General features: G+C 41.9%; 1 protein-coding gene across 1 annotated transcript; it reads left to right on the forward strand.

Moving 5' to 3' along the window:
• Positions 1-1,340: 1,340 nt before the first annotated feature.
• On the forward strand, positions 1,341-21,490 carry LOC310662247 (vomeronasal type-2 receptor 26-like; the record flags this gene model as incomplete). Its single annotated transcript, XM_083409020.1, has 9 exons — positions 1,341-1,558; positions 2,140-2,431; positions 3,673-3,921; positions 14,238-14,350; positions 15,001-15,292; positions 15,643-16,503; positions 17,536-17,763; positions 19,252-19,378; positions 20,589-21,490. 9 exons carry the CDS (start codon positions 1,341-1,343, stop codon positions 21,488-21,490), a joined length of 3,282 nt encoding a protein of 1,093 aa, XP_083265146.1.
• Positions 21,491-21,569: the final 79 nt, after the last annotated feature.

Raw genomic sequence — 21,569 nt, forward strand, 5'->3', positions numbered from 1 at the left:
CAGCAAGCAAGAGAAAGACGCACTGAGCAATGTTTGATGTCTGTTTGAATCCAAGGCTAAACTATAAGAAAAACTAGACCTTTAAGGGGTGTTAATGCTGTGAACTCCTCCATTGTTGGCTCAGGTTGTATATATGTGCAAATAAACCACATATCCTAAAAACGCCACAGTCTCTGCTGTGCCTCATTCCAAAAGGAAACACAAAGCCTGGCTGAGCATATGAAGACCTAGGAATCCCACACCACTTAGAGATTGAATAAGTATGTCAGCCATTATATTGTATTGTATTGTATTGTATTGTATTGTATTGTATTGTATTGTATTGTAATTATTATATTATTATATTATATTATATTATTATATTATATTATATTATATTATATTATATTATATTATAATATTATATTATATTATACTTCCATTTGTTAAGCACAAAGAAAATAAAAGGGAAAAATAATAATGTAGTCCTGGCACAACTGTTTAAATTTTGGCATGGAAAGATGTGAGAAAATGAGATAAGGAAAGTGAGATGCCATAATAACAAAAGGTTATATTGAGCACTGCCAACGAATTAGAAATGTCTTTCCGTGTTGGCAAAGATATTGCCCATGCCTCATTTTAGCTTCCCCAGCATAAAATGTGGTGCATTTCTCCCATCCGTGGGCAAGACAAGGAAACCAACTAATGCAATTTTTTTCCTTTCATGTGAACATTGAACATAATGTAAGTAATGGAAGGCTCCCCCCGCTCATTAGTTTTCTTCCTTCCAGGTAAGAATTTCAAGAGGCCAGTGCTATGATCAAACATGTTAATTTCATCCCTCTTTTGAGACCAAAGGGTTGCAGCCAAGAGAAAACGAAAACTTCTGTTAACAAACATACACAAGTGACTATCTTCCCATTAATTATCAAAAGAACTATAATTAAAGTTCCCCCTTGTCTAACCACCTCATGAACTTGCACAGTACACTATCCAAGCAAATGAGGAAGTCTATGAAGAGTACAATAATTGAGCCTTTAAGCCTGGTGCTCTTGAACTGTTTTGGATCACAATTTCATCACAGGCAGGCAGCTTTGAATGATGTGAATTGTAGTCGAAAACATCTAAAAGATACAAGGTTGGAGAAACCTGATAAAAATATATAAGGTCCAGCGATCACGGCTAGACTTAGGAATCAGAAACCATCAGCAAGGTTAAATCAGTGCAATCAGTACTTTATTTTTTTCCAGATTTCAGACATATGAGCAGGATAAAAGGCCAATTGGATGAAATTACTTCCATCTCAAAAGAAGTAAAATTACTAGGGAGATTTTTGTTTATATGGAAAAATTGTACCAATGATGGTGGCATTGTTGATCTTGCTGCTGATTCTACTTCCTCATGAAATATGCAAATCTCCCATTTTTAAATGCCACATCCATGATCCACACACTCCACTTCATCAGTATCACCAGGAAGGAGACCTCATCATTGGTGGCATAGCCTCTCACAGCAGCATCATCTCCATTGCAATAGACTTCACTGAAAAACCACCACCAACATTGCTTGAAGAGATAGAGTAAGAACTAAATAATTTCTCTTCTGCATTTTGATTCATTCTTTCGACACTGGAGCAATCAGTTTTAGAGGAAGAGTGGCTAAACTTTGGTCCTGCAGTGGTTGTTGGACTCCATCAGTTCCATCAATACTAATGGACATAGTAGTACAACAACATTAAGGGGCCACAGAGCTCCACCTTGACCTAGAGGCAGAACTACTGTTTGGGTCAAAACAGTTGTGATGTGGAAGAAATGTGATCAGGAGGATCTCCATGAATTTGAAGAAAATGCCACTTCCCCCACTGATTTAAACATTCAGGTATGATATGAAGACATGTAATATTGTTGTGAAAATAACAGCATCACTTTTGCTTCAGGGCTCCAAGGCAATGAAATAAGGGTAGTACTTCTACACAGATGATGAAGCCAGCATCAAAAAATATGTATCAGGGACATTTTAAAGGGAATTTCTTCCCCTTAAATAAAAAGTTTAAAAAATGCAGTAAACTATAATACTAATGAGGATGATGTAGAACCGTGTTGTGATAAATTTACAAAGTGTTACATGCCCTTCTGATGGAAAATGAAACTCTCTTTTCAGAGTGGTGCCTAAGAATTACCAGCACATCCTGGCCTTGCAATTTGCAGTGAAGGAGATCAACGAAAACCCTCAGCTCTTACCCAATGTCACTTTAGGCTTCCGCATCTATGACAGCTATTTCAATGCCAAATGGACCTCTCATGCCACAATGTTGCTCATATCCACACTGGAAACATTTGTTCCCAACTACATCTGTGACATCAAGAAAAACTTGATAGCCATCATTGGGGGACTGGACTCCCAAACTTCCCTTCATGTGGCAACAATCTTGGATATCTATAAGGTTCCACAGGTAATATATATCTCTCTCTGTCAAGTTATGAGAATTTAACACATCTAGAGCCAGTGTTGTGTAGTGGTTAAGAGTGGTAGACTCGTAATCTGGGGAACCGGGTTCGCGTCTCCGCTCCTCCACATGCAGCTGCTGGGTGACCTTGGGCTAGTCACACTTCGTTGAAGTCTCTCAGCTCCACTCACCTCACAGAGTGTTTGTTGTGGGGGAGGAAGGGAAAGGAGAATGTTAGCCGCTTTGAGACTCCTTAAAGGGAGTGAAAGGCGGGATATCAAATTCAAACTCTGCTTCTTCTTCTTCTAGATATATTTTGATAAATAAACACACACATTTCAAATAATCAGGTGGGCCATGCTAATGGCAGATCCAAGCTAAAAAAACAATGTCTTGATAGCACATATATTACTGCTTCAGACATCCCTTTTGGCCTAGCCAATGTCTGATAAATGATAACAGCTGATTGGCAGATGAGTATCGCTTGGCTTAAAAAATAGCATGGGCAACCCAAATTGCGAGGATTAGAAGGACCAATTGGAAATTGCCCCAGTGGTGCTTGTAATAAACAAATCTAATATAAAAAAGTTATTCTTGCTTCTGTCTCTTTCTCCTCCTACCACAACTATATTTAGCTCATATATGGCCCTGCTCCAGTGATGAATGATAAAACCCCAGGCCTTTTCTTCTACCAGATGGTGCCCAAGGAAGACCACCAGTATAAGGGGATCTTGTCTTTGCTTCTGCATTTCCGGTGGATATGGATTGGGATCCTTACTTTCCATGATGAGAATGCAGAAAGATTTGTGCAAACTGTGGTTCCACTTTTTTCCCAGAGTGGCATCTGTTTTGCATTCATAGAAAGAAGTCACAAAACTACTTATGTCACTGAAATGAATGATATGTTTAAACTGGGGGCAAAAATACATGACAAAATAAATGATAGCAAAGCCAATGTAGTGTTGGCTTATGGAGAATCAAATGCTCTGGCACATTTTAGATGGTTGCCTTACCTATCAGAACTGGAACAAAGTTCAAATACACCAAAAGGTAAAGTGTGGATTATGACAGCCCAGATGGAGCTCACTTCTTTTGTCTTTCAACGGACTTGGGATACAGAAATACTCCATGGGGTTCTCTCATTCACAACTCACTCAAATGACCCACCAAGATTTCATCAATTTGTCCAGAGCAAAACCCCTTCCAACCCAAAAGGAGATGGCTTCATTTTGGACTTCTGGCAACAGGCATTTGGCTGTGTATTTCCAAATCGAGTGGTTGGCAGTGTGAAGGGGGATATTTGCACTGGGCAAGAGAAGCTGGAGAATCTTCCTGGTCCTTTCTTTGAAATGAGCATGACCAGCCACAGCTACAACATCTACAATGCTGTCTATGCTGTGGCCCATGCTTTACATGCCATGTCTACATCCCAAGGCAAACACAGACCAGTAATGATCAGGGAAGGAATGAAGTTTCAGAATCAACATCTGTGGCAGGTAATGGGCTGAACACCCTTCCTGAAAGAGGTTCAAACATGTTCTGTTTCCTTTTCTATGTATCACTTTGGTAATTTTCACTTTGCTATGCAACCACAGCAGGAGTCACCAATGTGGGTGTAGCAATGCCCTTGAAATCTTCTCCAGGTGCCTCCCAAACCACTTCCTCAATTCACTGCCCTTTGGCCATGAGGTAGTTGCTTTATGTCTCTTGAAATGAACATAGTGGCAAATGGGAACTTGCATTTCTAGGTTCAAATTCAGCCTACTAGATTTCCCTGCCTATTGACATCAGACAGACACCTTAACTTTATTCATTTAGGCACCTGCTTAAAACGTTTTTGTTTAGGCAAGTCTACCCAGAGACATGTGAACATCATGATTGTCTCTTGCTGAATTGAAGCCTTTTCTATACTTTCTCTTCCTTTTTCTATCTAGCTCCATCATTTTCTGAGGGGTATCTAATTTAACAACAGTGCTGGAGATAAGATTTCCTTGGACCAGAATGGGGAGATACTAGCTGGATTTGATATTACCAATTGGATTGTTTCCTCCAACCAGTCCTTTCAGAGAGTGAAGGTAGGAGGGGTGGATTCCCTGGCTCCTCCACAGCAAGCTTTGACCATCAATGAGGGAGCCATAAAATGGCACAATTGGTTTAACCAGGTAGGATGTTACAATTAGCCATTTGTGAATGAAAACACTTTAACATAACGTACAAAGATAATTTCCTTGTACATTTTTCAGTCTTTAAAAAATTGGATTATAGATGGCACAAGCTATGCACAGCCTGTGTACTGGTTCTTGTTTCACTGAAAGTGAATATAATGATTGAAAACTTGAAGATAGATTTTGATGATATTGAATATATTGTTTTGAGCTTGGAGAATCACTCCGGATGAAACCCTGGTTCCCTTTGCAATCCTGGGATCCTGTATCCTTGAGGGAAGAACAGATAAAGGGAAGCTTGCTGAAATAGTTCCTTTGTCAAGGTAATGGCTTTGACTGGCTAGTTAAGACCTGTGGCTTGCAGGTCTAAATATTTCAATCAAAAAAGTGTCCATGTTTCAATTTTCAGCACTTTCTAAACTGTGGATCCTTTTACAAAATTACTATAAAGTTTTGACACATTTGTACATCTTACAAGGCAGATTATGCATGCCATGTTTCAAGGATTTAGAATAGTAGGTGTATAACTCTGAAGCTTAATTTGCATTAAGGGACACCACCACAACCCCTTAATGTCACTGTGGAAGAAAGGACCCTTACTATAAAGGATATTAAAAACTTTATTGTATACAACAGTAACTGCAAAAAAACAATTTATTGGAGTTTCCACTATGAGTCAATGGGAAATGTCAGGAAATGTTTCAAAATGGAATTGAAACAGACTAGTAAGTGAATTTCTGAAATGAATGTTTTTGTTCTTTTGCAAATTCCTTTTAAGGAAGAGCTTAACTTCCGCTTTTAGCTTTTCTTTGAGTCTACTTATTTTATACATCTCTCTCTTTCATTTGTGTTTTAGACACAGCCTAAGTCTGTATGTACTGAGAGTTGCCGCCCTGGTTTTTGCAGGAAGCTGAAGGAGGGGGAAGCATTTTGCTGCTATGATTGCATCCCATGTCCAGAAGGGAAGATTTCAGACCAGGAGGGTAAGAAATTTACTGTATATAGATATAGCTTGTTACCTTTAATCAAAAACATGCATATAAATAAAAATTCAATCACCAAAGTTCCTTTTTTGCAACTTATCAAATATTGATAAATTTAGCTGAAGAGGGACCTGATGAAAGTGTGTGTGTGATAATTTGTGATTGTCGATGTTGAATGCTGTTATTAAGGAAGAATCCTATAGCAAGATCCACCAGGTTGGACATTTTCAGATGAGCCAGGAGGTTTCTATAACAGCTGCAAATATGCCAACGTATCTCCTTCATCCAGGCTGAGCTGAGTCCAATGCTTCTTAAATTGATAGAAACCTTGAAAGGGGAGTGTCACAGGGGTGTAATGGGGTGGAGGGGGTGAAAAGGGTGGTGTAACCCCAATACTATTTTAAAAGCTTGTTTTCTCTCCGATAGCCTTTGGCTGGCTCAACCAACGGCATCCCTGCTTTAGAATGGATTTTGGATCTGGTGCAGTTTATGCCGTCTTAATTTATTCCAGGCTTGCTTTACGCCATTCTCTTGCCATAGTAAAATAATAAAGGTAAAGGGACCCCTGACTCATGGCCGACTGGGGTTGTGGCGCTCATCTTCCTTTATTGGCCGGGGTACAGCTTCCAGGTCATGTGGCCAGCATGACTAAGCTGCTTCTGGTGAACCAGAGCAGTGCAAGGAAACACAGTTTACCTTCCTGCTGGAGTGGTACTTATTTATCTACTTGTGCTTTGACATGCTTTCGAACTGCTAGGTTGGCAGGAGCAGGGACCGAGCAACGGAAGCTCACCCCGTCACAGGGATTCAAACCGCCAACCTTCTGATCGGCAAGTCCTAGGCTCTGTGGTTTAACCCCAGTGCCACCAGCGTGCCCTTGCCATAGTATTTCTCCATAAATGTGATATCTTCTTCTAAAGCAGTCCTTGAAATCTGTTTTAACACTTTGGCTAGAGATGGCTGAATATTTCTAGTCCTTGTTACTTTCACATAATTTTGCCCATAATTTGTTTGATTTATTTCATACTTAATCCTCCATTTTCTATCAAAATGTGTTTAGGCATATGTATTTTTCCTTACAAATAATATTTGAGTGTGCATTTTCTTTCTGGTTACATATTGAAACATGTATTTTGATGCCCTTAAACTTCAGAAAATTGTGTGGTAATGTTTGGAGAAGTGTGAAATACTTAAATCCAGAAAACAGTTGAAAGTTGTTGATTAGGTCATCTAATGTAGAAATTTAGGTAAAGGTAAAGGTACCCCTGCCCGTACGGGCCAGTCTTGACAGACTCTAGGGTTGTGCGCCCATCTCACTCAAGAGGCCAGGGGCCAGCGCTGTCCGAAGACACTTCCGGGTCACATGGCCAGTGTGACATCGCTGCTCTGGCGAGCCAGAGCCACACACGGAAACGCCGTTTACCTTCCCGCTAGTAAGCGGTCCCTATTTATCTACTTGCACCCGAGAGTGCTTTTGAACTGCTAGGTTGGCAGGCGCTGGGACCAAACAGCGGGAGCGCACCCCGCCGCGGGGATTCGAACCGCCGACCTTTCGATCGGCAAGCCCTAGGCACTGAGGCTTTAACCCACAGCGCCACCCGCGTCCCAATGTAGAAATTTACAAAGTCTCAATTACACAATCACTCCTTAATGAAGGAATAAGTAAGTGTGAGCAACCAGAACAGTGACAGGAAAATTTGAGTTGGCTTCTAGCTGGAGATCAGGAAGGGTCTTTGTGGTCCTCCCTCTTGCATTTTGCCTCAGTCAGTATTCTACATCAGATAGGTGAGAAGGGCATGGTTCCATCATTTTAGACTTTATTGTTTAAAACTCCTTGTACACTTTTTAAAACATTTTAATTATGTATTTCCAAGTAGTAGTGTGTTGCTCATATTTTTGGGATTAAGAACCATGTTTTTTTTTCTCAGACATGAATGACTGCTATGAATGTGAAGATGAAAAGTATCCAAACACAAATAAGACTATATGTATTCCCAAGCATGCAACTTTCTTGTCCTTTGAAGAACCTCTGGGCCTCAGCTTAGCCTGTTCTGCTCTTTCCTTTGCTTTCATTACAGCACTGGTACTGGAAATATTTGTGAAGCACAGGGACACTCCTGTTGTGAAAGCCAACAACCGGGACCTCACCTACGCTCTGCTCATCTCCCTCTTGCTTTGCTTCCTTTCTGCATTACTGTTCATCGGATATCCTGACAAGGTGACGTGTCTCCTCCGACAAACTGCTTTTGGCATCATCTTCTCAGTGGCTGTTTCTTGTGTGCTGGCAAAAACCATCACTGTGGTTCTGGCTTTCATGGCCACAAAACCAGGATCCAGAATGAGGAAGTGGGTGGGGAAAGGACTGGCAAACTCTATTGTCCTTTCCTGCTCCCTAATCCAAGCACTCATCTGCACTCTGTGGCTGGTGATCTCTCCTCCATTCCCTAATCTTGACATGAAGTCAGTGGCTGAAGAAATTGTACTGGAGTGCAATGAGGGGACGGTGACCTTCTTTTACTGTGTCTTGGGCTACATGGGCTTCCTAGCTTTGGTCAGTTTCACTGTGGCCTTCCTTGCCCGGAAATTACCTGACAGTTTCAACGAAGCCAAGTTCATCACTTTCAGCATGCTGGTTTTTTGTAGTGTTTGGTTATCCTTTGTCCCTTCCTACATGAGCACAAAGGGGAAATACATGGTGGCTGTGGAGATCTTCTCTATCTTAGCCTCCAGTGGTGGGTTGTTGGGTTGCATCTTTTGTCCAAAATGTTACATTATTTTGCTGAAGCCTGAGCTGAACAATAGGGAACACCTAATAAGAAGAAAATGATGAAGAAATCAAAGGTCTGTGTCATTGGCTATAATATCTAGTTCAAGGATTTGTATGTATCCTTGAAAAGAAGCACCCAGAAACCTCCTCAATCTTCCATATTCAGCTATTCCAGATCCACTGTATCTTTTCCTCTGCTCACTGTGAAGTCTGCATTTGTCATTCTTAGGCCTCAGCACTGTACAATTCTGCCCTGATGCTCTTTCCCGCAACTTTTCCCCACTGGAGATTGATGATCTTACCCTGTCTAATCCCATTTTATTTTTCTGCATGTGGCTGTGTTAATGTTCATCCTGCTCCACTCCAGGGGAGATTTCTTAGGATAGGTAAAAATGTTTTGCCATCACACAAACACCAAGGAAGACTCAACACACCACTTTAAGATGGTGGGGGAGCTTATATTCATTAAATATAACATTATGGAAAAATTATTATAACAATCTGCCCTTAGCAGCAGAGATAGACAATTTCCATGACCATATTAAAGAAAGGGAAAGAGCGAAATAAATTGCCAACTAATTTAAAGGGAAATAAATATGCCAAACACCCAAAATGTAGTTATTTCTGATTCCACTGGGTTTGGCTGGATTTCAATGGTTTTTAGTCCAATAATGATATATCATGTGCTCCCTAAAAAAGGTGCAGTGAGACCTGGAGACCGACCTCCTGGTTGTGGGTGGGTATATTTCACAGCCGCAACACCCAATTGGTAGGTCCCTCATTGCTGGGTTTAATCTGGCCAACTGGGTGCAGTTTAAATGGCCCAAGGGACCTATATACACCTATGCACGTGACCCAGAGCTTTCTCTTTCAGCTCGTTCATTGGAACACCCGCCCACCTCTCCCTGCTTTAGGACATTTTGCGAGTGACCTTGCTATGCCGTTGTGTGTCGTTTGTCGTTGGGACAGGGGCACGGCAGGAATTTCCCCCACTTGGCTGATTGGCTCTTGCCATTTGGGTTTCGCTTGCCACGCAGCAAATCATCCCAACTTGTAAGGTTGCAGATAGGCACTGGTTCAGGTGATCGCCATCCCTATGTGAAGGGTATTCCTTTAAAGGAATCCAGGGACTCAACTTGGTTTGGTCAACCCCGGAGAGGGTGTTGTGCCTGTGCCTGAGTCCAGGGGAGCATCTGGGGAGTGAACAGAGTCTGTTCCTGGGCTTTTCACCTACCTCAGGTGTTCACCCTTGGCTGACCTATGATGAAGCTCTGCAAGGGTGCAGGGAGCTAGTCGAACCAGAGCCTATGCAACCACTCACTTTTCTGTAATCAATAAAGCTGTGGCCTAAATTCTGCAAAAAAACAAAAGTAAAATTTGAGTCAATTGTGTGTTTATTTAGGGGGGAGGTCTCTGGGTCTGAACATGCAACTGCGTCTTCACAATATGTTCAAAAAGCAAATAATAATAAAAAGAGAAGAAACAAAAGATAAAACTGGAGAATTGCACGAAGAAGGGGGGGGGGAATGGGAAGCTTTTGTTTGAATTTTCAGGTTGCCTGCCTCTCTGTAGTCAGATCCTGGATAAATGCTTCTGTGTTGTTGCATTTTTAGTGGTGAAATAATAAATGTGTACAGGTGAGATGGAATACCAGCAATTATCCGTTTGTGTGGAGTATGTTTTCCGGGTCATTACATGAATCAGTAGTCTCACGTAAACCTGTTCTGCCCCTGTTCCACACCCTTTCAGGGCCAAAAATGATGCGTGTATTGGTAGTCACAGGTCCATCAGGCACAAACAAAATGCTCGCCGCCTGTATACTTAATTGCAACCAATTAAGGCAGCCACTCATAAAGGCCTTGTGGGTTGGTTGCTGATGTGCTAGATTTGGTGGTAAGTTGGCAGGATACTAACGCAAGTGAAAGAAGAGGCTGAGCTTTTTTTTCCAGCCAGAACTCACCGAAACTCAGTTCTGGCACCTCTCAGGTGGCTGCCATTGCTGTTTTAAGAGAACAAAACAGGCGTTCATGAAGAGTACTGAGAAGGAGCTTTGGGCTGGATCCTTGGTGGCAATGGGCAGGAAGAGGGGCCCCCTCCTAGTGATCCTGTGGGATTCCCCAGGAATGGTTCACAACATGGGGGCTTCTGTAACTAAGGGTTATGTTTCACCACTTTCTTTTCCACTTTGAAACAACTCTTGTCTCTTCAGATTAAGGAGTATGAATGAATTTGAATATTAGAATTAAAATTCACTAATAAAAGTACTATATTGCATTGATCATAATGTAGTGGCTGAAACCTCATTTTCCAGCACCCAATGTTTAATAAAAGTTTGCTTTTGAAATTGTCTGTGTTGTGATTTTCTGGGTTAAAAACTGTTTAGGCACATTTTCAGGACCCCATATGTTTGACTCACAAAAGAGATCCGCCTCTCATACATGTTTTTAGAGATCCATGGGTAAATTATGTGTACATGAATCAACTTACACTCCCTGGGCATCAAAATAATAGCATAGCCAAAAATCTTACTGCTATTAAGTATGTATCCTCTCCCTCCCTCCTTCCCTCCATTCCATATTGGTACATCTGGACTACATTATGATGTGGAGGCCTGAATTGAATGATAGGTGTTAAGTTGTGGGTGAACATATCAGATGACACAGCAATTCTTCCAAAGCAGCTCTTTATTTGTAAGCTGGAACAGAACTGAACTGAAGAGCTCAGTCAGGCTGCTTATATAGAGCTCCAGAACAACGTAACTCTAGCAACTTTCTAAAACTATGCAATCACTGAACGTCACTTTCGATCCTTCATTTGCATACAAACTATCCAATCACTGAACGTCACTTTCGATCCTTCATTTGCATAACTATCTACAGTATCCCCCTGCTGGCCCAGGGTGAGAACTTCAGTACATAATAATAGAGGTCTGTTAATAGGAAGGAAATTAAATAAAGGGGAAGGCTGCATGTGAATTCCTTCTAATTCCTGTATCCAGCAAGTGTTAAAATATAAGCCAGGCTACCTTCCTGTGTAGAGGTGATTGCCTTCGTGATGGGCCATTAGGAGAACAAAGGAAAGGGCGCTCTGTGCGAGACAGGAAATGGTTGGGCCCTTCCTTCAGTTGGTTGGAAGGACAAAGCCTGGGTTTAGTTTGCAGATATGTGACCTAGAAATAAATCAGCAAGCTGGAGAAAGTGTCAGAGAGCAATGTTTGATGTCTTTTTTTAATCCAAAACTAAAGCTAAGAGAAAAAATAGGCTTTTTAGGGGTGTTAATGCTGTGAACCCCTCCATCGTAGGCTCAGGTAGTATACAGTATATGTGTAAATAAACCATATATCTTAAAACAGCCCTTCATCCGGCGGCAGGATCGGACCTACAGGCACGGTGCAGCCTTTTACTGAGCCACAGGGCAGCCTTCTGCCCCCCCCCCCCCCGCCTCTGGCTTCAGGCCTTCTTAGGCCTCCTGTGGCTACAGCCATTTCCCCCCAGTATCAGGTACAAATTGGGGCCACACGGCCTACTTCTGGGCTGCTTGGCAGCCTGCTTAGGCCTTCTACAACTGGCACTGCTTGTGAGGGTGTGTTGTTGTTTTTTATTCGGAGGGCTCACTGGGGTCTCCTCCCAGCGCCAGGGCAGTCCCTTCCCTTCCACCCTTGGCCTACTGTTTATACATTTGGCTTTGGGGGTGCAATTCTTGCTGCTAACTTATTGCACATACGTAGGTTGCTGGTTGCTGTCTCTTAATTAATAGGATAGTGCCTCGTGTGGAGTGTTGGGAGTTTAACAACAGTTCCTGTACACGGGACAGGTGCCGTTTTCCCATTGTGTGAGCACTGCAGTGGCTCGCATCCCCAGACTAAATGTTCTCGGGCAAGGCCCTCTTTTCGCAGCTTTCACACCACAGGAGGCAAAAATGGACTGAAGGATCCAGAAGTGGCCCAAGGAGTGTCGAAGGCAGGAGCCCAACACTCAAGAGGCGCCATGCAGAAATAACCCCCTTTTCCTCCCTAGCCCCCTCCCCTGTTTCTCTTGCCGCCATGCTGTCCCTGTGGGAAGCTTATCCCAACAGGGAGGCAGGATTTCACAAAGACTGCCGCTTTCGTGTTCCCGTTTGCCTGTTTCTAGAAAAAAAAACACCACCACCCCATCAAAAGCCGTTGCACTTCGCATCTGGGAAAACCATTCCAGAAATTCCAGGGTTTGTTTCTGGTGGACAATAAAGCGGTGATGGAGCGGTTCCACGAACTGGCACCCAAGGCAGCACAGACACCAGACGCCTTGCCCTTTGATTTTTGTTGCAGGTGTGCCCTGCATAGAAGTCTGGGTTGTGGGGCATAGCATCTCTCACTGGGCCACGATCCTCGTTGCCTCGCATATGTGGGGACCTAAGCTTGACATCCACCCCAAGGTCCACATACATTGGATGGGGCAACGATGCAAGTGTTGGGATGCGCTGGTGCCCATGCTGCGCAGATCTGCGAAGGTGGACCTAGATAGCGTATGCCCTATGCTTGGCAATGACCATCCTATGGTTTGAACTCCTCCCGCACCAGTGCTGGAGAGGGGCCACTAAACTTCGTATAAGTTTTACAGTGCAAATAATTAAAGGGCGATGCATGACACGAGGCACCAAATTGGCGGTGTCTTCATTCAAGTGGCAATTCTGAGCTGTTTTTTGGTGGATATAGTACATTTGACCCCCCATTGCAACAGACTTTGTTTGAGCAATGTGTGCCAGGGCCTCAGGGATTGGTGAGTGGCAGGGTCTAGTCCTTCTTGGTAGGAGAGGGTGTTCAGCTGTAGGTATCTTGGTGGGGAGACCCCAGTTGGGGTCTCGGGTGGCGGTTTTAGGCCTTGGTTGGTATTCTATAGTCTATCTGTGAGTCGGGGGCAGCATATTGATGCACCCTCATGCAGCGGCATTTGCAGGGCCCATTAAAGGGTTGATGGTGGGAGTCACTGGCCCTAGAGCAGTGGTATATAGGTCAAACTCCCAGCTTTAGTGAAGTGGGAGGGCATGCTGCGTTAGTTAATGCTTTACAGTCCCCTCCCACAACCTGACAGCTCTGCACGTCCTCAGCCCCTGTTGGGTATGAGAGGGGAAACTTCCAAGGCCCAGGCCAAGGTTCCTACACCTGAATTCAATAAAGTTGTGGTCATAATTTCAAGAGGCCAGTGCTATGATAAACATGTCCCTTTCCTCCCTCTCTTGGGACCAAAGGATTGTATTTCCAGCATTTCTTCCTTCTTCTTTATTATTGTTAGGCAAAACGACATGCAACTAAGAGGAAATGAAAACTTCTGTTAAGAAAGACACACAAGTGACTATCTTCCCTTTAATTATGAAAAGAACTGTAATTAATGTTCCCGCTGATCAAAGCAGCTCATGGATTTGCACAGTACACTTTTGAAGCTAATGAGAAAGTCTGTGAAAGGTACTATAATGGAGACTTTAAAAGCTTGGTGCCCTTGGACTGTTTGGGATTACAACCCCATCACCTTTAGCCAGCTTTGAATGCTGTGAATTGTAGTCAAAAACATCTGAAGGATACAAGGTTGGAGAAACCTGATAAAAAAATATATCACCTCCAGTCATCATAGCTAGACTTGGGAATCAGAAACCAGCAAGGATCCATCAGTGTCATCACCTTTTTCTTTCCAGTTTTCACAGTCTGCATTTCAGACATATAAGCAGACTAAAAGGCCAATTAGGTCAGACTACTTCAGTCACAAAAGCTGTCATACTCATAGGGGCATCTTAGTGTATAGGGAAAAATTGTACCAAGGATGGTGGGATTATTGGTCTTGCTGCTGATTCTATTTCCTAATGCTATATGCAAACCTCTCATTGTTAAATGCCACATCCATGATCCTCACACTCCACTTCATCAGTATCATCAGGAAGGAGATCTCATCATTGGTGGCATAGCCTCTCACAGCATCATCATCTCCAGTTCAATAGCCTTCACCCAAAAACCCCTACCAACATTGCTTGAAGAGCTAAAGTAAGAACTGGATAATTTCTCTTCTGTATTTTGATTCCTTCTTTGGACCCTGGAGAGATCAGTTTTAGAGGAGTGATAGTTAAACTGTGGTCCTGCAGTGGTTGTTGGACTCTATCAGTTCCATCAATAATAATGTACATAGTAGTACAACAACATCAGGTGGGCCACAGTTCTCCACCATTGTCCTAGAAGCAGAACTACTGTTTGGATGGAAGGAAATGTGTGGTATGAGAAATGTGGTCAGGAGGCTCTCCACTATTTTCCCCCACTGAATTAAACATTCAGGTATGATATGAAGACATGTAATATTGTTGTGGAAATAATTGCATCAGTTTTGCTTCAGGGCCTCGAGAGAATGAAATAAGGGAAGGACTTCTATACAGATTATGAAACCAGAATTAAAAATATAGATCAGGGACATTTTAAAGTCTGCACTCCCCTCCCATAGAATTGTCCCCTACATCTCCTTTCTGCCATTGTAGGCAAGGAGTAGGATCACTTGTAGTGATATCTGTTCAAGAGTTTCCTGCCCTGCAAAAAAAATGAAGGAAATAATAAAGAATACTAATCAGGATGACGTAGAACTTAGTTATGATAAATTTACAAAGTGTTACATGCCCTTCTGATAGAAAATGAAAATATCTTTTTAGAGTGGTGCCAAAGAATTACCAGCACATCCTGGCCTTGCAATTTGCAGTGAAGGAGATCAACAAAAACCCTCAGCTCTTACCCAATGTCACTTTAGGCTTCCGCATCTATGACAGCTATTTCAATGCCAAATGGACCTTTTATGCCACAATGTTACTCATATCCACACTGGAAACATTTGTCCCCAACTACATCTGTGACATCAAGAAAAACTTGATAGCCATCATTGGGGGACTGGACTCCCAAATTTCCCTTCATGTGGCAACAATCTTGGATATCTATAAGGTTCCACAGGTGAGATATGTATCTCTCTGTCAAGTTATGGGAATTTAACACATCCAGATAGATTTGGATAAACCAAAGTGCACATTTCACATAATCAGGTAGGCCATGCTAATGGCAGATCCAAGCTAAGAAATAAAGTCTTGATAACACATAAGTTATTGATTCAGATGTCCCTGATATATGATGACAGCTAACTGGCAGGTAAGTGTCGCTTGGCTTAGCAAAAATAGCATGCACAGGTGAAATGGTGAGGATTGGAAGGCCCAATTTATAATTGCCCCAGTGGTGCTCATAATACACAAGTCTAATATATTACTGTTGCTTCTGTCTCTTTCTCCTACTCTCACAAATACATTTAGCTCATATATGGCCCTGCTCCAGTGATGAATGATAAAACTCCAGGCCTTTTCTTCTACCAGATGACGCCCAAGGAAACCCAGGAGTATAAGGGAATCCTGTCTTTGCTTCTGCATTTTAAGTGGATTTGGATTGGGATCCTGACTTTCTATGATGAGAATGCAGAAAGATTTGTGCAAACTGTGGTCCCACTTTATTCCCAGAATGGCATTTGTTTTGCCTTCATAGAAAGAAGTCACAAATTTACTTATGTCACTGAAATTAATGATATGTTTAAACTCGGGGCAAAAATACATGACAAAATAAATGATAGCAAAGCCAATGTAGTCTTGTTTTATGGAGAATCATATGCTGTGGCCTTTTTTAGATGGTATCCTTACCTATCAGAACTGGAACAAAGTTCAAATAAGCCAAAAGGTAAAGTGTGGATCATGACAGCCCAGGTAGAGCTCACTTCTTTTGTCTATCAACAGACTTGGGATACAGAAATACTCCATGGGGTTCTCTCATTCACAACTCACTCAAATGACCCACCAGGATTTCATCAATTTGTCCAGAGCAAAACCCCTTCCAACCCAAAAGGAGATGGCTTCATCTTGGACTTCTGGCAACAGGCATTTGGCTGTGTATTTCCAAATCGAGTGGTTGGCAGTGTGAAGGGAGATATTTGCACTGGGCAAGAGAAGCTGGAGAATCTTCCTGGTCCTTTCTTTGAAATGAGCATGACCAGCCACAGCTACAACATCTACAATGCTATCTATGCTGTGGCCCATGCTTTACATGCCATGTCTACACCCCAAGTCAAACACAGACCAGTAATGATCAATGGAGGAATGAAGTTTGACAAACAACCCCTGTGGCAGGTAATGGGCTGCACACCCTTCCTGAAAGAGGTTCAAAACATGTTCTGTTTGCCTTTTCTATCTATCACTTTGGTAATTGTCACTTTGCTATGTAACCACTGCAGGAGTCACCAATGTGGGTGCAGCAATGCCCTTGAAATCTTCCCCAGCTGCCCAAAGCCACTTCCTCAATTCACTGCCCTTTGGCCATGAGATAGTTGCTTTATGTCTCTTGAAATGCAAATAGAGCTTCTAGACTTCCCTGCCTATTGACATCAGACAGACAACTTCACTGTATTCATTTAGGCACCTGCTTAAAACTTTTTTGTTTAGGCAAGTCTACCCAGAGACATGGGTCTTGATGGATTTTAATCTCTTTTCATTTTACTGCTAATTTTAATTGTTTTAAATCTTTTAAATTTTTTCTTTTATGCTGCTTGAACTTAAAGTAGCAATACTGAAAGAGAACAAAAGAAAATGAATTCTATCCAAGCATGATATAGCCAAACTCTAGACGTTGCTTTCATCACCATTCCTTCCTCAACCTGTTTCTTCAACTATTTACAGCATAGCTGTCACCTTTTCCCTTTTCTTGCGAGGAATCGTGTTCAGAATAAGGGAATTTCCCTTTAAAAAAGGGAAACGTTGACAGCTATGATTTACACCAACCTTTATACGAGCATGGGGCCGATTCCCCATTTACCTCTGAAGTTGGTGCATAAAAGGAGTAATATATCACATAGCATTGCATATAGAGAAAATGATATATTTTAGATAACAAAACAAACAGAGCACCCACTTTCTGTTAATAAAGTTTTTATGGCTGTGTGGGCATTTGCTGCGGGAGATGTTAAGATGTTAAGAATCTGTAATTCAAAATGAACTTCCAAAATCTTTCTATATATATAAATAAAAATATAAAAAGAAAACTGCTTTCCTTCAAGGAGTATATTTGGAAACCTGCCATGAAAGTGAACATCATGATTGTCCTTTGCTGAACTTTGCTGATTGTCCTTTGCCTTTTCTATACTTTCTCTTTCTCTTTCAATCCAGTTCCATCATTTTCTGAGGCGTATCTCATTTAACAACAGCGCTGGGGATAAGATTTCCTTGGACAAGAATGGGGAGATACTAGCTGGATTTGATATTACCAATTGGATTGTTTCCTCCAACCAATCCTTTCAGAGAGTGAAGGTAGGAGGGGTGGATTCCCTGGCTCCTCCACAGCAAGCGTTGACCATCAATGAGGGAGCCATAAAATGGCACCATTGGTTTAACCAGGTAGGATGTGAACATCAGCCATTTGTGACTTTGAAGACTTGAACATAACATACAAAAAGATTTTCATTGTACATTTTTCAGTCTTCATAAAATTGTATTATAGATATAGAATTAATGTTATAAGCTGAATTCATAGCCTGTATACTGGTTCTTGTTTAACTGAAAGTGAATATAAGGACTGAAAACTTGAAGATAGATTTTGGTGATACTGAATATATTGTTTTGAGCTCGGAGAATCATTCTGGATGAAACCCTGGTTCCCCTTGCAATCCTGGGATCCTGTATCCTTGAGGGGTGAAGGGAAGATTGTTGAAATAGTTCCTTTGTCAAGGTAATGGCTTTGACTGGCTAGTTAAGTCTTGTGGCTTGCAGTTATAAATACAGGGGTACCTCGGGTTACAGACACTTCAGGTTACAGGCGCTTCAGGTTACAGGCTCCGCTAACCCAGTAATTGTGGGACGCGGGTGGTGCTGTGGGTAAAACCTCAGCGCCTAGGACTTGCCGATCGCATGGTCAGCGGTTCAAATCCCCACAGCGGGGTGAGCTCCCGTCGTTCAGTCCCAGCTCCTGCCCACCTAGCAGTTCGAAAGCACCCTTAAGTGCAAGTAGATAAATAGGTACCGCTTTATAGCGGGAAGGTAAACAGCGTTTCCGTGTGCTGCTCTGGTGCTGGTTTGCCGGAGCAGCTTCGTCATGCTGCCCATGTGACCCGGAAGTGTCTGCGGACAGCGCTGGCTCCCGGCCTATAGAGTGAGATGAGCGCACAACCCTAGAGTCTGTCAAGACTGGCCCGTATGGGCAGGGGTACCTTTACCTTTACCTAACCCAGAAATAGTACCTTGGGTTAAGAACTTTGCTTCAGGATGAGAACAGAAATCATGCAACAGCGGCGCAGCGGCAGCAGGAGGCCCCATTAGCTAAAGTGGTGCTTCAGGTTAAGAACAGTTTCAGGTTAAGAACGGACCTCCAGAACGAATTCAGTTCTTAACCCGAGGTACCACTGTATTTCAGCCAAAAAAGTGTCCATGTTTCAATTTTCAGCACTTTCTAAACTGTGGCTCCTTTTACAAAATTACTATAAAGTTTTGACACATTTGTACATCTCACAAGGTAGATTATGCATGCTGTGTTTCAAGGATTTAGAATAGCAGGTGTATAACTCTGAAGCTTAATTTGCATTAAGGGACACCACCACAACCCGTTAATGTCACTGTGGAAGACGGGATCCTTACTATAGAGCATATTAAAAACTTTACTGTATAAACTGCAAAAAAACCAATAATTTATTGGCGTTTCCACTATGAGTCAATGGGAGATGTCAGGAAATGTTTCAAAATGGAATTGAAACAGGCTAGTAAGTGAATTTCTGAAATGAATGTTGTTGTTCTTTTGCAAATTCCTTTTAAGGAATAGCTTAACTTCCCCTTTTAGCTTTTCTTTGAGTCCAGTTCTTATATTTATATATCTGTCTTTTATTTGTGTATTAGACACAGCCTAAGTCTGTATGTACTGAGAGCTGCCGCCCTGGTTTTTGCAGGAAGGTGAAGGAGGGGGAAGCATTTTGCTGCTACGATTGCATCCCATGTCCAGAAGGGAAGATTTCAGACCAGGAGGGTAAGAAATTGAATGCATATAGATATTGCTTGTTGCCTTTAATTGAAAACATGAATATATATAAAAAAATGCAATCACCAAAGTTCCTTTTTACAACTTATCAAATATTGATAAATTTAGCTGAAGAGGGACCTAATGAAAGTGTGTATGTCATAATTTGTGATTGTGGGTGTTGAATGCTGTTATTAAGGAAGAATCCTATAGCAAGATCCACCAGGTTGGACATTTACAGATGAGCCAGGAGGTTTCTATAACAGCTGCAAATATGCCAACGTATCTCCTTCATCCAGGCTGAGCTGAGTCCAATGCTTCTTAAATTGATAGAAACCTTGAAAGGGGAGTGTCACAGGGGTGTAATGGGGTGGAGGGGGTGAAAAGGGTGGTGTAACCCCAATACTATTTTAAAAGCTTGTTTTCTCTCCGATAGCCTTTGGCTGGCTCAACCAACGGCATCCCTGCTTTAGAATGGATTTTGGATCTGGTGCAGTTTATGCCGTCTTAATTTATTCCAGGCTTGTTTTACTCCATCCTCTTGCCATAGTATTTCTCCATAAATGTGATATCTTCTTCTACAGCAGTTTTTGAAATCTGTTTTAACACTTTGGCTAGAGATGGCTGAATCTATTTCAAGACATTGTTACTTTCACATAATTTTGCCCATAATTTGTTTGATTTATTTCATACTTAATCCTACATTTTCTATCAAAATCTGTTTAGGCATATATATTTTTCCTTACTAATAATGTTTGAATGTGCATTTTCTTTCTGGTAACGTATTGAAACATGTATTTTGATGCCCTTAAACTTCAGAGAATTGTGCGGTAATGTTTGGAGAAGTGTGAAATACTTAAAACCAGAAAACAGTTGAAAGGTGTTGATTAGGTTATCTAATGAAGAAATTTACAAAGTCTCAATTACACAATCACTCATTAATGAAGGAATAAATAGGTGTGAGCAACCAGAACAGTGACAGGAAAATCTGAGTTGGCTTCTGATTGTAGATCAGGAAGGGTCTTTGTGGTCCTCCCTCTTGCATTTTGCCTCAGTCAGTATTCTACATAGGATAGGTGAGAAGGGCATGGTTCCATCATTTTAGTCTTTATTGTTTGAAACTCCTTGTACACTTTTTAAATCATTTTAATTATGTATTTTCAAGTAGTGGCATGTTGCTCATATTTTTGGGATTAAGAACTATGTTTTTTTTCCTCAGATATGAATGACTGCTATGAATGTGAAGATGAAAAGTATCCAAACACAAATAAGACTATATGTATCCCCAAGCATGCAACTTTCTTGTCCTTTGAAGAACCTCTGGGCCTCAGCTTAGCCTGCTCTGCTCTTTCCTTTGCTTTCATTACAGCACTGGTATTAGAAATATTTGTGAAGCACAGGGACACTCCCATTGTGAAAGCCAACAACCGGGACCTCACCTACGCTCTGCTCATCTCCCTCTTGCTTTGCTTCCTTTCCGCAATACTATTCATCGGATATCCTGACAAAGTGATGTGTCTCCTCCGACAAACTGCTTTTGGCATCATCTTCTCAGTGGCTGTTTCTTGTGTGCTGGCAAAAACCATCACTGTGGTTCTGGCTTTCATGGCCACAAAACCAGGATCCAGGATGAGGAAGTGGGTGGGAAAGGGACTGGCAAACTCTATTGTCCTCTCTTGCTCCCTTATCCAAGCACTCATCTGCACTCTGTGGCTGGTGATCTCTCCTCCATTCCCTAATCTTGACATGAAGTCAGTGGCTGAAGAAATTGTACTGGAGTGCAATGAGGGGACGGTGACCTTCTTTTACTGTGTCTTGGGCTACATGGGCTTCCTAGCTTTGGTCAGTTTCACTGTGGCTTTCCTTGCCCGGAAATTACCTGACAGTTTCAACGAAGCCAAGTTCATCACTTTCAGCATGCTGGTTTTTTGCAGTGTTTGGTTATCCTTTGTTTCTTCCTACATGAGCACAAAGGGGAAATACATGGTGGCTGTGGAGATCTTCTCTATCTTAGCCTCCAGTGGTGGGTTGTTGGGTTGCATCTTTTGTCCAAAATGTTACATTATTTTGCTGAAGCCTGAGCTGAACAATAGGGATCACCTAATAAGAAGAAAATGCTAAAGAAATCAAATTCTGTGTCACTGGTTATAATATCTAGAAGAGCAATTTGTATGTATACATGAAAAGAAGCACCCAGAAT

The sequence above is a fragment of the Podarcis tiliguerta genome (assembly GCF_965153285.1).
Source record: "Podarcis tiliguerta genome assembly, chromosome: 13".
NCBI classification, from domain to species: Eukaryota; Metazoa; Chordata; class Lepidosauria; order Squamata; family Lacertidae; genus Podarcis; species Podarcis tiliguerta.